We start from the raw sequence: 14397 nt of genomic DNA on the forward strand, positions 1-14397 counted from the left end.
GACTTTAGCCTCAGGACTTGGCATAGGTCATCTCTGTATAATCCGCAGAGCACGGATCTCCTGACCACTAAACCGTATGTCCTCAAGAGTCGGCCAGCCCCCCATAAAAGACCATTTGTACATTCAGTCACACATCGCTACTGCCCACACTCACAGTAACTTGGTGTCCGTGTTCCGGTGGTCCACTCGTGGAGGATTCCCGGCCAATGAACCAAATGTAGGGTCCAAGAAAATCCCCCAAGAATGGAGACACGGAGACAATGCAAGTAAGCAAAGGATCACTGTTTATTTACTAGTGCGCTAGTCGCTAGGGCTGCCCCCAAAGGAGTAATGCACTGGCTTGGCTAGGGGAACACCTTTTATAATATAGGGGGCTAGTATGAAATGTTGAACAATAGGATGTTGTGATTTGGCAGTTGCAGCTAGCTGAAGAGTTCACAATATAGGGAGTGTCTGCTTAGCTGCTGGAACAGTTATGCTGACTTGGGCAACAATTTACTCCTGGCCCCCAGAGGGAGGTTGTTCTGACCTCCTTCAGTCACAAAGAATTGGACACAACTGAACAACAACAAAAGTGAGACCCAGAGAATAAGAAGAAGCAGAGTCTAGGTTCATTCCCAGACCCTTTGACTCCAACTTCTTTGCTCATTCCACTCTCCCAGACTGTCTCCTAAAGGTATGGGGCTAATTCCTTCACCTTCTCAAAGCAATGCCCTTCTGAAGAAGCAAAAACCAAAATGTTTAAGTAGTGTCTGACTCTATCATGACCCTATTTTGAGGTTTTCTTGGCAAAGATACTGGAATGGTTTGCCATTTCCTTCTCCAGCTCATTTTACAGATGAGGAAACTGAGCCAAGCAGGGTTAATTGACTTGCCCATGGTCACACAACTAGAAAGAATCTAAGGTCAAATTTGAACTCAGATCTTCCTGACTCTAGGCTAAGCACTCTATCTGCTGCTCCACCTAGCTGTGTCACACATTTAGAGCAGGTAGAAAGAAAAGGAAGGCAGAAAATTGGAAAATGAGGGAGTGTCCATCAATTGGAGAATGGCTGAATAAATTGTGGTATCTGTTGGTGATGGAATACTATTGTGCTCAAAGGAATAATGAACTGGAGGAATTCCATGTGAACTGGAACGACCTCCAGGAATTGATGCAGAATGAGAGGAGCAGAACCAGGAGAAGATTGTACACACCTGTGGTACAATAGAATGTAAAGGACTTCTCTACTAGCAGCAATGCAATGATCTAGGACAATTCTGAGGGACCCATGAGAAAGAACGCTATTCACATCCAGAGAGAGAACTGTGGGAGCAGAAACACAGAAGAAAACTATATGATCGATCACGTAATTTGCTGGCTATCTGATTAGGGATTTGACATTATTAAAGGATTGCTCTACTGTAAATATGAATAACATGGAAATAGGTTTTGAACAATAATACATGTATAACCCAGTGGAACTGCTTGTCAGCTCCAGGAGTGGGGAGGGAAGAGGGGATGGGGAATAATGAATCATGTAACCATGGAAAAATATTCTAAATATTTAAAAAAAGGAAGCAATTAAGTCTTATTGAGGGGGAATGCTGCCAATAAGGGAGCAGTCAAGGAGAATGGACACAGCTCAGGTCTGCTGGGGTCCTGTGTAGAATCAAGTGGCAAAAAAAAATGGTAAAGCAGGGTGAATTTGTATTAGATTCATATCCAGTTTAAGCAGGGACTGACAAGGGAGTGGGCAGAGATCCCAAATCTGGTGTGCAGGTCATGGTTGGGAGGATGGGGAGTGGGAATATCTAGAGAATTAGCAGTTAGTTAATCGAATCACCCTGGAGGGAAATAGGGGCTTTTAGTTCTTTACTATAAGTCTAACTTTGACAGGGATTTGAGCCTCCGCTGTGACTTCTTCTGGGTAACCAAGAAACTTTGAGTCTCCCATGTGGCAGGACAGTTGGGAGATGACTGAAGTCCTTATAGCTGGTTTCTAATTTTAAAAAAATTAGAGGGAATACTGATCAATACAAACTTGGCCCAGTTAGTTATCACCTTGAGTCTAGATTTTTTGAAACATCCTCTTGGCTTATGTCTATGTCTCTAGGGTTTCCCACCTTCAAGCCACACCCCCTAACAAGCTTGTGCATCCAGAGCTACCACTTTCCTCATGTGAATTCTCTCCCCAAGAAACTCCCATTCAAAGCAATGTTTTTTTAAAAAAAGTGACTACCCATAAACTTTGACCTAGAGTTCTCATAGCTGGGCATATCTCCAAGGAGTTCAAAGGCAAATAGATATGTCTTATATACACTGAAGGGCAACTAGCTGGCATAGTGGATACAATGCCAAGCCTGGACTCAGGAGGAGTCGTCTTCTGAATTCAAATGTGGCTTCACACACTTACTAGCTATATGACTTGAGCAAGTCACTTAGCCCAGTTTCTCTTAGTTTCCTCATCTGTAAAATGAGCTGGAGAAGTAAATGGCAAACTACTTCAATATCTATGCCAAGAAAAGGGTCAGGTATGACTAAACAACAGTATGTACACTGAAATATTCAAAGCAGAATTTTTTTGCAGTAGCAAAGAAATGAGAACCAAGTAGTGATAAGTTTGTTTATTGATTAGTCTTAATTATTAAGATGACACTGTAATTGATTGATCTTATTTTGTAGCAAGAGATAGTCCTAACTTAATAGATTCAATAACTGAGCTAAATTAACTTTAACGTTTAGGTTTAATGGTAAGCTAATCCTATAAGATTAGCATGTTAATCATCGATAATCATATTTATATTAGAATGCATATGTCAGGGAGACTTACAATCACAAGAAGCCAACTATAAATAAAAGTAACATATACAAACTAGTGTTGCAGAGTTTCTTTGAGTTTTCCTCAGTTTCTTTCAATCTGATACTATTAATGTAATCACTAGCTATGTTTCTCTTTTTGCCTATAAAAATCATTTTGATTCTGGTGCTTGGGATCTCAGATCTGATACAATTTGTATCAAATATACTCTATACAAATTTGATACTGATGCTTGGCCTCTCATTCTGAACTGAGATTGTGTCTGTTGATCACTGACTTGTATGATTTGTAAACCTCATATTAAAGTCAATATACTCTGAAAATTAATTCTCAGTTTATTTTTAAAATAGTAGATGCCCATCACCTGGGAAAAATTGAGTACATAAATGTAATAAAATATTAATGTACCATAAGAAACAATAAATATTAAGAATTCAGAGTAATGTAAGAACATATATAAGAACTCTTTTATTTTATTTTTTAAATCCTTACCTTCCATCTTGGAGTCAAGTATCTGAGTTCAGATTTGAACTTAGGACCTCCCATCTCTAGGCCTGACCCTCAATCCACTGTGCTACCCAGCTGCCCCTCTCTTTTATTTTTTTTTTAATTCAAAGATATCTTATTTTCCCTCTATAGGAACTCCTGTTTCACCTGATCCTGCCTCTAACTCCTCCAAAGGGTAATCTTAAATAAGTCACTTAATGTTCCAGGGCCTCAGTTTTTTCATCTATAAAATGAGAGGGTTGGAGGAGGTGACCTTTAAGGCCCCTTCCACCTCCAGAAGTATGATCCTAAGGTTATTAGGATTGGGCCTCTTTCACCCTGAGCTGGCAGAAAGCAAAGAACACATGACGAGCGAACCCAGTTCAACAAGCATGAGCAGAGGGGGCTTGGCTGATGCAACTCTCCTGTGGACTTTGGAAGATCAATAGATGTTTAGAGAATGTCTCTTGTCAGAGTTAGAGAATTCTTCTAAGTGGTTCTAAACATGTGGTAGGAACCAAATCAAAGCTATCTCCGATTGGCTACTGTTCAAAAAGCCCTAACTGGCCTCATCCTTATTTCCTTTGTTTGGCTTCTATTAGTCTGATGGCATACTGGTGTGAGACAGTGCTCAAAGGGGAGATGTCGGAGACATCACAGGAGCCCTCCCCCTCTAAAACCATCACAAACATGGACCGTGGCCTTAGCATCTCTTTCATTTTAGGTGAAGATTGGAGGCTATGACCTTATAAGTTTTGAAAGATCAGGAGAGCAGTTCATCAGTCCATCCAGGAATGGTGACCATGCCAGCATGCTGTAGCTAATCAAATTGGATTTGCTCAGAAGTATACAGACGTAAAGGCTCATCCAGCAGCATCAGACATGAACCAATGCTATGTAGAAACTACGTTAGGTCTGAGCCTATTCTCTTCAGAGACTGAGGGGTATGGAGTTGTTTTTTGGGTTTGTTGTTTTTTTTTTACCCTTACTTTCTGTCTTAAAATCAATTCTGAGATAGAAGGACATCAAGGGCTAGGCAATTGGAATTAAGTGACCTACTCTGGATCAAACAGCTAGGAAATGTCTGAGGTCACATTTGAACCCAGATCCTCCTGACTCTGGCCTGGTACTCTGTTCACCTATAGCTGCCCCACAGAAGGGACTTTATAGGGAAGATCATGCCCCAAAGTGATATGAGGAAATGCCTGTATTTCTCCTCTTACTATATCTTCAAAGAAAGTATCTAATTATAAAAGGTAATTGAAGTTAATTATTTAAATGGAACTGGTGTATTAGTTACTAGGAGGCTAATCGTATCTGTGGGAAAGCACCAGAATAGGAGCTTAAACTGATAGCAATAGGGAAATACACCTTTAATCCCTTCAGGTAACCATGAGGGGGAAATAGAGCAGGCAGGCAGGTGGATCTCGCTCTAACTCATCACGTTCTGAACCAATGAACTGCCAAAGAGTGGAATGATCAAAGCCAGGAAACCAGTTCACACACAAAACACCATCCCTGGATGTGTGTAATGAGAATGCTGAGAAAATGCTGAGGTTAGGGAGTGCCTAGACTCTCAAATGCATTAGCTGTATTGGCTGGGTTGGCTGAATGGCTTTTTGTTTTCCTTTGTTTTGTAAAGGGCAATTTAATTAAGCAACTTCAGTTTATAGGAATTGTTTTTAGCTATGTATTCTCAGCATGTCATCCTATTAGATAGCCAGTATTACACTAAGTTGTAATCATAACAGATTTATTAATAAGAAACAATTCCAATGATTAAGAGAATCAGTAATCATTGCAATGAGCTTAAAATTAAAAACATTTTTTTCACTTACATCTAGAAACAGTTTTGGACAGTTGTTTTCTAATTCAGATTTTCTCTCTCCCTCTCTTTTCCCCCTTCCCTCAGGTTGTAAATAAACTGATATAGGTTATACCAGTGTGTTTAAAATTAATAAGAAAACTCCCTGTAGCTATTTTTGCCAAGGGGAATTTGTGCATGCCTTCAGTGTCTTAGCACACATCATAGAGTTTCTGTGGTTGTTATTTCATCTGGCTTTGAAACTACAGAATAACCCTGGGCCTCGCAATCACCATATATGGAAGGGAAGGCTACACAACCTGCCCTATAGAAAAAAGATATGACAAACCTGACCTTATCAAGAAAGACCCTACTTGGCAGAGCCCCAGGAAGTTAGCCTACTTGGCAGCCCTCTAAACCGTGTTGCACAATCCAGCTCACGTATAAATGTCATTTCAGTTCAAAGGCTCAGGATCTCAGACTACTGGGCAGTCTATAGATCACTGATTTATGTGAGACACGAGTTCACCATAAATTTGGTTTCACACAGAAGATCGCTCCCAGTAGGTTTTTTTTTCCCACTTTCAAGTCATTGTCACAAGGGATGACTCACTGGAGGAGGAATAAGTTATTAGACATGGAGATGTGAAAATAAAAGATATTGATCAAAAATGAAAACAAATTCTTATTCCCTCATTCTACTACCTATTAGGCAGTGAAAAGAGCTCAACAAAGAGAACACAATGTTCAGTACACACAGTTATGTGCTTAATAAATGCTTGTTTGTTCATTCATTCATTCATTCACTTATTCAGTATTTGAAATCACATTGAAGGAGGGTAAGGAAACACAGAAAAAGAATAGAAGTCAGAGCAGAGCAATGTTTTGAGCACAAGAAAAACAAGAGAGAATAGAAGACTTCAGGCCTGGTGAAAGTCAAATGGGATAAAAACTCTGGCTCAACTTGGTGAACACAGGAGATCTGGAGAGGCAATGGGAATGTCACTGAGACTACTAGGGGTCTTTGGCTGAGGATCATATTGACTCTGGAGGGACAGGTGTCACATCTAGTCATCTTTGGGGACAATTCCCTAAGAAGGAGCACAGTTTAGTGAAAAAGCTTTCCCAAGGCCTTTCAGCCAGGAAGGATTTGAACCCATGAACCACAGTTTATTAGATCAGAAGGAAAGCCTTAAGAAGAGGCTAATGGTGCTAAATTGATATATTTGATGTCCTGTTCATCTGCCTTTCATTTAAGAGTGCTCAGGGCAATCTCACCAAATGAAATTAGCTTCACTTCCAGACATTCGCCCTTAGCAAATCTCTTGAGCTATCTGCCTCAGTTTTCTCACCTACAAAATGGGGACAATAATAGCACCTATCAGGGTTGTTTTGAGGATCAAATGAGATAATATTTATAAAGTGTTTGGCACAGTGCCTGAACATAGGCACTATATAAATGCTCGTCTTCTTCCTTTTCCCCCTAGGAGTCACTGTCCAATGATATTGGCCTGAGTGGTTTCTATGGTGCTCAGTCTGAGAATTTAAAGTGTCTAGAAGAGATTCCTCATACCAGCCTATTACTAGAACAGTCAAATCTAGGAGCATTGCTCAATACAAGGAAGAGTTGTTGATGGCCCTGTAAAATGCAGACATGCAATCCTACAACTTCTACTATTCTTAAGCATCATTTCAAGAGATATGAGTGCAATATGTAATATTGGGTACTAAGAATGCCTGTTTCTTAACACCTTGGAGTCACATCCCCATTCTCAACATGCCTGTCAAGGTGATATTCCTAAAATCTGGATCTGACTACACCAATCACCTCTCAAGAAGCTTCAGTGGCTCCCTATTACCTATAGGATAAAATACAAACTCCTCTATTTGGCATTTATAACCCCTTCCCAATCTCTTCATACTATCTTTCCAGTCTGATTTTACATTTTCCTCCCTTATATACTCATATTTCAGCAAAACAGACCTATATGCTGTTCTCTATAAATGCATTCTCTGTCTTTGTGTACTTTTTCTCCTCATCTCCACTTTTTAGAATCCCTTCAAAGATCACCTTGGCTGTTCTTTTCTACATAGGACCTCTCCTGATCCCTAGTCATCAATGATCCCCACTCCCCTAATTACTTTGTACAGTGATCCCTCACCTTTTGTGGGACTTATGTTCCAGAGACCCCCATAATAGGTGAAAATATGGGAAGTAGCAGTGTTATATTTATTTTATTATTTATATATATTTTAAGGTTTTATAAATCCTTTCCACTCTCCTATAAACCTTTACCACACCCTTATTGACCTATAGTCACTGTGGTTGGTCACCTCTCATTCCATCAACCAATTGTGTGCCATAAGTGTAACTCTGCAATACAGAATTAGATATACATTTTTTTTAAAAACCATGATACAGTGAAGCCATGATAAGTGAACCATGATATAGCAAGAGACAACTGTACTTACTTATGTATATTGGCACTGTATCACTCCCAATAGAATATAAGCTCACTGAAGGCAGGGAACACAAGTATACCTTCCACATCCGGGATAAAGGGAGGAGTTAGGGGCTCAGTAAAACCAAGATCTGGAAAATCTGCATAAAAATTTTTGGTCCTTTCTTCTTTTTTTTTTAAACCCTTACCTTTTGTCTTGGAGTCAATGCTGTGTATTGGTTCCAAGGCAGAAAAGTGGTAAAGGGTAGGCAATGGGGGTTAAGTGACTTGCCCAGGGTCACACAGCTGGGAAGTATCTGAGGCCAAATTTGAACCTAGGACCTCCCCTCTAGGCCTGACTCTCAATCCACTGAGCAACCCAGCTGCCCCTGGCCCTTTCTTCTTACCAGAAAAGAAATTTGAATTTTTTTCCTTTACTTCCATGGGGTGTTTACAGTACCTTATTGTAAAATTTGGTGTAAGTATCTGGTCAGAGGCTAGGTCATTTCTAGCATTTGTGTGTCATCTATGGCTTCTCCACCCCCTCCCCCACCCCCAATTCCCATTTAATTCCTTATGTTGACCTGCAATATATCAAAACCATGATGGAGAAAGTCACAATGTGGAAAGTATACTTGTGTTAACATACAACCATTTGGGAGAACAATTTGAAAACATGCCCAATGGGCCATAAAACTGGCATATGCTTTGACTCAGCAATACCAATACTAGGTCTGTATACCAAAGTGATTAACGATAGGAGAAAAGAGCCTACTTGTACAAAAATGTTTATAGAAGCGTTTTTTTGTTTGTTTGTTTGTTTGTTTGTTTTGCAGTGGTAGAGCTGGAAATTGAAAGGCTGTCCATCCTTGAAGATGGGGAATGGCTGAACAAGTTATGGTATATGATTGTAAGGGAACATAATAATACTATAAGAAATGATGAATAGGACAATCAGAGAGGAAAAAAAAAAACCTTGGAAAACCTTACATAAAGTGATGCAAAGTGAAGTGAGCAGAACCAAGAGAGCATCAACAACCATAATTCATGATGATCAGCTGGGAATGATTTAACTAATAACAGTGATGCAAGGATCCAGGATAACTCCAAGGGACTCATGACAAAAAAAGCTATCCACCACCAGAGAAGGAACTGATGGAATCTGAATGTAGATTGAAGCAAACCATTTTTTACTTAATTTCCTTCATGAATTTTTTCTTATATAAGCAATGTGTCTTTCTTCACAACATGACAAACATGGAACTATATATTGTGTGATAATACATGTATAACCCATGTCAGTGATGGTGAATCTTTTGGAGATGGAATGCTGGGCCCTACCCCCACCCCACCCCCCAGACCCTGTGCCATGGTCCTCCCCCACTGAGTGCTAGGCACCCCCCCCCCCTTATACCACACAGGGAGGGAGAAAGCACTCCCATTGGGATGCTGGGCAAAGGGGTATATGAAGTGAGAAATGTTCCAACCTGGGTGGAGGTGGGGGAGGGAGTATGTGTTCTCATTGGGCTGCTGGGAAGAGGAGCAGGTGATGTGAACAAATGTGGTCAGGCACAGTGGAGAGTGGGAGGGGAGCAGTTCTGCCTGAGTCTCTCTGCCTTTCTGGTAACAAACTCCGGGGGGGTGGGGGGCAGCTCTGTGTCCACAGAGAATGCTCTGCACGTCATCTTTGGCACCCAGGCCATAGGTTCACCATCACTGGTCTATATAATATTGTCTGCTATTAGGGGGTGGGGGGTGAAGGAGAGAACATGAATCACAAAATGTTAGAAAACAATTATTAAAATTTATATTGACGAGGGCAGCTGGGTGGCTCAGTGGATTGAGAGCCAGGCCTAGAGATGGGAGGTCCTGGGTTCAAATCTGGCCTCAGACACTTCCCAGCTGTGTGACCCTGGGCAAGTCACTTGACCCCCATTGCCTAGCCCTTACCACTCAATACACAGTATTGACTCCAAGATGGAAGGTAAGGGTTTAAAAAAAAATTTGTATTGACATGTAAAAAAACAAAATTAAAAAAAAATGTGATGTTTCCTATCCTTTACTATATTCTTATTTTGCTAAATATTTCCCAATTACATTTGAATCTGATTTGGTTGCACTGGCAAATGTTGCAAGCCACATATGACTGTTGGGCAGTTGTTTGACATGTCTGCTCTATGGGACCATTTAAGCTTTAAATCTCAATACATCTTGGATGAAGGGCAAAATTCTCTTTGTCTCATGAAAACAGAAAATACTAGCAAAATGAAAACATAAAACATCTTGACAGGATTGGAGTGAAAGAAAATAAGATAGAGGGAGGAAAGCAAGTGAGTAATCCTGAAACTTACTGGTTTTTGGAAGTAGAACTGGTAATTGAAGACTGGGTTCTTTTTTAACTTCTCTTTAAGGGGCACAACTGGATCTGGTGGAAAGAAGGGTGAATTCACACTGGCCACTGCCCTAGAACACATAAGGGAGGATCTTGGTGATGAACCCAAGGAGATAATAATGCTAATAATAATAAACACGATTGTAATTTAATAAATCTAAAACAAAAAGGTAAAGACTAACGGTCTCAATCTTGAATCCAGATATCATATTGAACCAAATGATTGATGTCAGTATCTAATAATACTTTGATGTCCTCCAAGCAAGACACATTAGATGGAAAGATACAAAAAAAGAAGAATGGCTAAATATGTAAGAGATTTATTGGCATCCTAAATCAGAGCAGAGTTGGAAGAACTGAGAAATGTAAGGTTATAGATGTGGAGCTAGAAGGGACCCTAGAGGTAACAGAGTCCAATTTTCCCCATTCTTCTTCTTTCTTCCCCCTTCTCCCAGTGCACCTCTTTTTCTCACTCCTTCCCAACAAAATTAACTCAGAGCTATACTCTCTGTTTATATAGATGGAGCCCTAATTGTCCAAATAATTATGAAGTTCTTAGGAGTTACAAATATCATCATTCCAAATAGGAATTTAAATAGTTTAACTTTATTGATACTCCTATGGTTACTCTTTCATATGTACCTTTTTGTGCTTCTATCTCATAGTTTGTGTTTGAATGCCAAATTTTCTACTCAGCTCTGGCTTTTTTTTAAAATAAGAAAGGCTTAAAAGTCATCTTTTGCATTAAATATTCATATTCCTCCACCCCACTCACACTGGAATATAATATTCAGTTTTTCTAGGGAGATTATTCTTGGTTGCAATCCTAGTTCTTTTACTTTACATATCATATTCGAAGTCCTCTGCTCTCTTAATCTGGAAACTGCTAAAAATTATATGATCTTGTAGACAGTTTCATTATATTTGTCATGTCTATCTCATGAGCTCCTTTGGGGTTTTATTGGCAAAGATATGGGAGTGGTTTGCCATTTCCTTCTCCAGCTCATTTGGCAGATAAGGAAACTGAAGCAAAGAGGGTTAAGTGACTTGCTCAGGGTCATATAGCTAGTATACACATAATATAAACATACTACATAATGTAATACATACACATGTTGAAAACATACACACATATACAATTCTATCACTAATTCCCATTATAGCTTTCTCATTCTATTCCTTGGAATTCTGGTAACCCTTCAAGGTCTAGCTCAACTTATATCCCTTCCATGAATATTTCACTGATTATATTAAATATGCCTATTAAATGTATTTAGCTGCCCTGTAAAATATGTATGTATATATGTGCACATATGTATTTTGAGTATGTATAAAGAAGACCAATTTTAGGCTTCTTTCAGATTTTAGATAAACCAGATTTGGGAATGGGGGAAAGGGAAAAATATTGCCTATATTCAGACCAAGAAGCTGTATTAATAATAATTGCTAATGCATTAATAGTAAGTTCATATGCTACCCCACCAGATAGTTCTAACATTCTGAATTTAAGGAACTTGATCATAAGTGAAATATTACAAATTTAAAAAATAGAATTGTAAGAATCCTTAGAAGTCATATAGGTTACTCTCTTCAATTTAGAGTTTAAAAAATTACAGCCCCCAGAGGAATACTCTTTCCACTCCCTACTAGCTCTAACCTCCCCCCCACCCCACCCCTCATCTTCTCACTATCTGTGTTCAGTAGTTACCTTACTCTCTCTGGATAGAAGATAGCCATGTTCCACACCAGGAGACCACCCCAGTCATGGCCAATACATATTGCTTGGGAAATGTCCTGGAGAACAGAAACATATATGAGATAAAGTATGTATAGAAATATTTATTAGCAAAGAGGCAATCTCTACAAAACAAGAACTCTTGCTAAAGGAGGTCCCAAATACTTTCATCTCACCGTGGTTCAGTAATACTTTTATTTATCTGTCATGGATTTCCTAGAACAATTTTCATACCAGTTATCCCACATCTGAATTCTCTTCTCTCCTGTCTACTCCCAATCCCATCTAACTCTATATTCATCCATCACTCTTCTCTCCTACTTCAGAGGAAGTTATCCCAACCCTTTTCTAAAAATGAACTGCCTTCCTGTCTCTTTTTCCTGTTTGTTTTCATCCCATCAAATATTGGCTCTTGTGCGGCAAAGCCACGATAGAGGAGTAGAAGCAGGGAAGTTTGAAATCACCATGAGAATCCTCTCCACCCAATCTTAAAGTAATGCCACAAAGTGAATACAGGAGTGAAAGAACCAACAAGGAGGCAGAGTGAAGCAACTTACATGAAGAGAACAATTTGAAAGCAATGCAGAGAAAACTTGGGGCACTGGGGTGAGAGGGGAATACAGCCAACAGGAGACTATAGCAAGGAATTAGGAGCAAGTCAATAATCAAGCCTCACCATCCCATATCTACTGTTCCAGGTTCTGAACCTGGGCCTAACGCCAACATCCAGACTCTGAGACCCTGCCTGGGCCAACAACAGTCCAACCCAATGTACAGCCCTTAAAGTGACAAGCAAACTTTGCAGTGAGGTACAGACTTCCAAACAGATGGAAGTCTGTGTTGCCTAGACTGATCTGTGCGGGCCCAGAGTGAGGCCCAGAGTTCAGCCTGGCCTTGTGGTAAGGACCTGAAATCCCAGCTTGGAGCAGTTGGAAGCCCAGAGTTGGGCCCCCAATTCCTGGCAAGGGCAGTTCCCAGGACACTGGCTTGTGGGAGCTTGGCTTACCCTTACCAAAGCTCAATTCAGAGCCCCAGGGCAGGGCATTCTTCAGTGTGTGGTGTGCATCACCTGATCAAGCCCAGAATGTGACCAAAAGCCTATGCCCAAGCCTGAGGCTAGAGTTTAGTAGTGTCAGGGGGCGACTGAATCAACAGTGGGAAGTGGCTCTTAAAGCTCCCAGCCCATAAAACATCAGACATTCTGGGAAGAACTGAAACCCACAGAAACACAGACCTAAGGCTTTTAAAGGTAGCATCAAGGAAGTACTGAAGTTTAAGGGAGTACCCTATTTTTCCAGAGAACAGAATAAATAAAATAAATACAATATAAGGAACAGTACTAGTGAATAAAAAAAAATAAAATAAATAGTGAATAAATAAATAAGGTCTTTTAAAAATAAAAGTGAAAATCAAGAAAAAGGCCAGGAAAATGAGCAAACATAAAAAACAAACAAACCCAACAACCCAAAACCCCAACCATGGAAAATTTTTGTGGAGACAAAGATCAAGGCATAGACACAGAAGGGCACAGTGAAAGCAAAGCAAACACATGCAAAGCCCCAATGAAAAAATATGAATTGGACTTAGGTTCTAGAAGAGCTCAAAAAGTCTTACAAAAATCAATTAAAAGAGGAAGAGGAAAAATGGGAAAGAAATGAAAGCAATGTAAGAAGAAATGGGGCAAATGAAAAAGGGGGCTCAAAATTTCATAGAACAAAATCATTTCTTAAAAATTAGAATCAGGTAACTTGAAACTAGTAACTTAATGAGACATTAAGAAATAATAAAACAGAATGGTTGGATCAATTCACAACCCCACCAGCAATGCACTAATGTCCCACCTTTGCCACATCCTCTCCAGCATTCATTACTTTCCGTTGCTGTCATGTTACTCAATCTGCTAGGTGTGAGATGATACCTTAGAGTTGTTTTGATTTGCCTTTCTCTGATTATAAGAGATTTAGAACATTTTTTCATGTGCTTATTAATAGTTTTGATTTCTTTAACTGAAAACTGCCTATTCATGTCCCTTGCCCAATTCTCCAATTCTCCAATTCTCAATTGGAGAATGGCTTGATTTTTTGTATAATTGGTTTAGTTCTTTATAAATTTGGGTAATTAGACCTTTGTCAGAGGTTTTTATTATGAAGATTGTTTCCCAATTTGTTGCTTCCCTTCTAATTTTGGATGCATTAGTTTTGTTTGTACAAAGACTTTTTTTAAAATATTATTTTATTTTATTATTATTATCATTTTTAGTCAATTTAGAACATTATTCTTTGGTTACAAGAATCATATTCCTTCCCTCCCTTCCCTCCCCCTACCCTTCCCGTAGCCAATGCGCAATTCCCCTGGGTATTGCATGTGTCCTTGTTCAAAACCTATTTCCATGTTGTTGATGTTTGCACTAGTGTGATCATCCCAAATCATATCCCCTCGACCCATGTAATCAAGCAGTTGTTTTTCTTCTGTGCTTCTAATCCTACAATTATTCCTCTGAATGTGGATAGTGTTTTTCTTGTAGATCCCTCCAAGTTGTTCAGGATCACTGCATTGCCAATAATGGAGAAGTCCCTTACATTAGATTGTACCACAGTGTATCAGTTTCTGTTGTACAAAGACTTTTTAAAAAATTTGATGTAATCAAAATTATTGATTTTACATTTTGTGATTTTTTTCTAGCTCTTGCTTGGTTTTAAAGTCTTTCCTTTCCCAAAGATCTGACAGGTATACTATTC

At 39.5% G+C, this 14397-nt stretch overlaps 1 protein-coding gene across 1 annotated transcript in view; it reads right to left on the reverse strand.

Moving 5' to 3' along the window:
• Window positions 1–14397, reverse strand: part of EPHX2 (epoxide hydrolase 2) — an 87628-nt gene that overhangs the window by 27320 nt on the left and 45911 nt on the right. Inside the window, exons 11-12 of the mRNA XM_007475918.3 lie at window positions 11633–11718; window positions 9884–9995 (exon numbers count right to left, since the gene is read on the reverse strand). Coding sequence (XP_007475980.1) covers window positions 9884–9995; window positions 11633–11718 — 198 coding nt within the window. The remainder of the gene's footprint in view (window positions 1–9883; window positions 9996–11632; window positions 11719–14397) is intronic.

Source organism: Monodelphis domestica, chromosome 1 (assembly GCF_027887165.1).
Source record: "Monodelphis domestica isolate mMonDom1 chromosome 1, mMonDom1.pri, whole genome shotgun sequence".
Lineage (NCBI taxonomy): Eukaryota > Metazoa > Chordata > Mammalia > Didelphimorphia > Didelphidae > Monodelphis > Monodelphis domestica.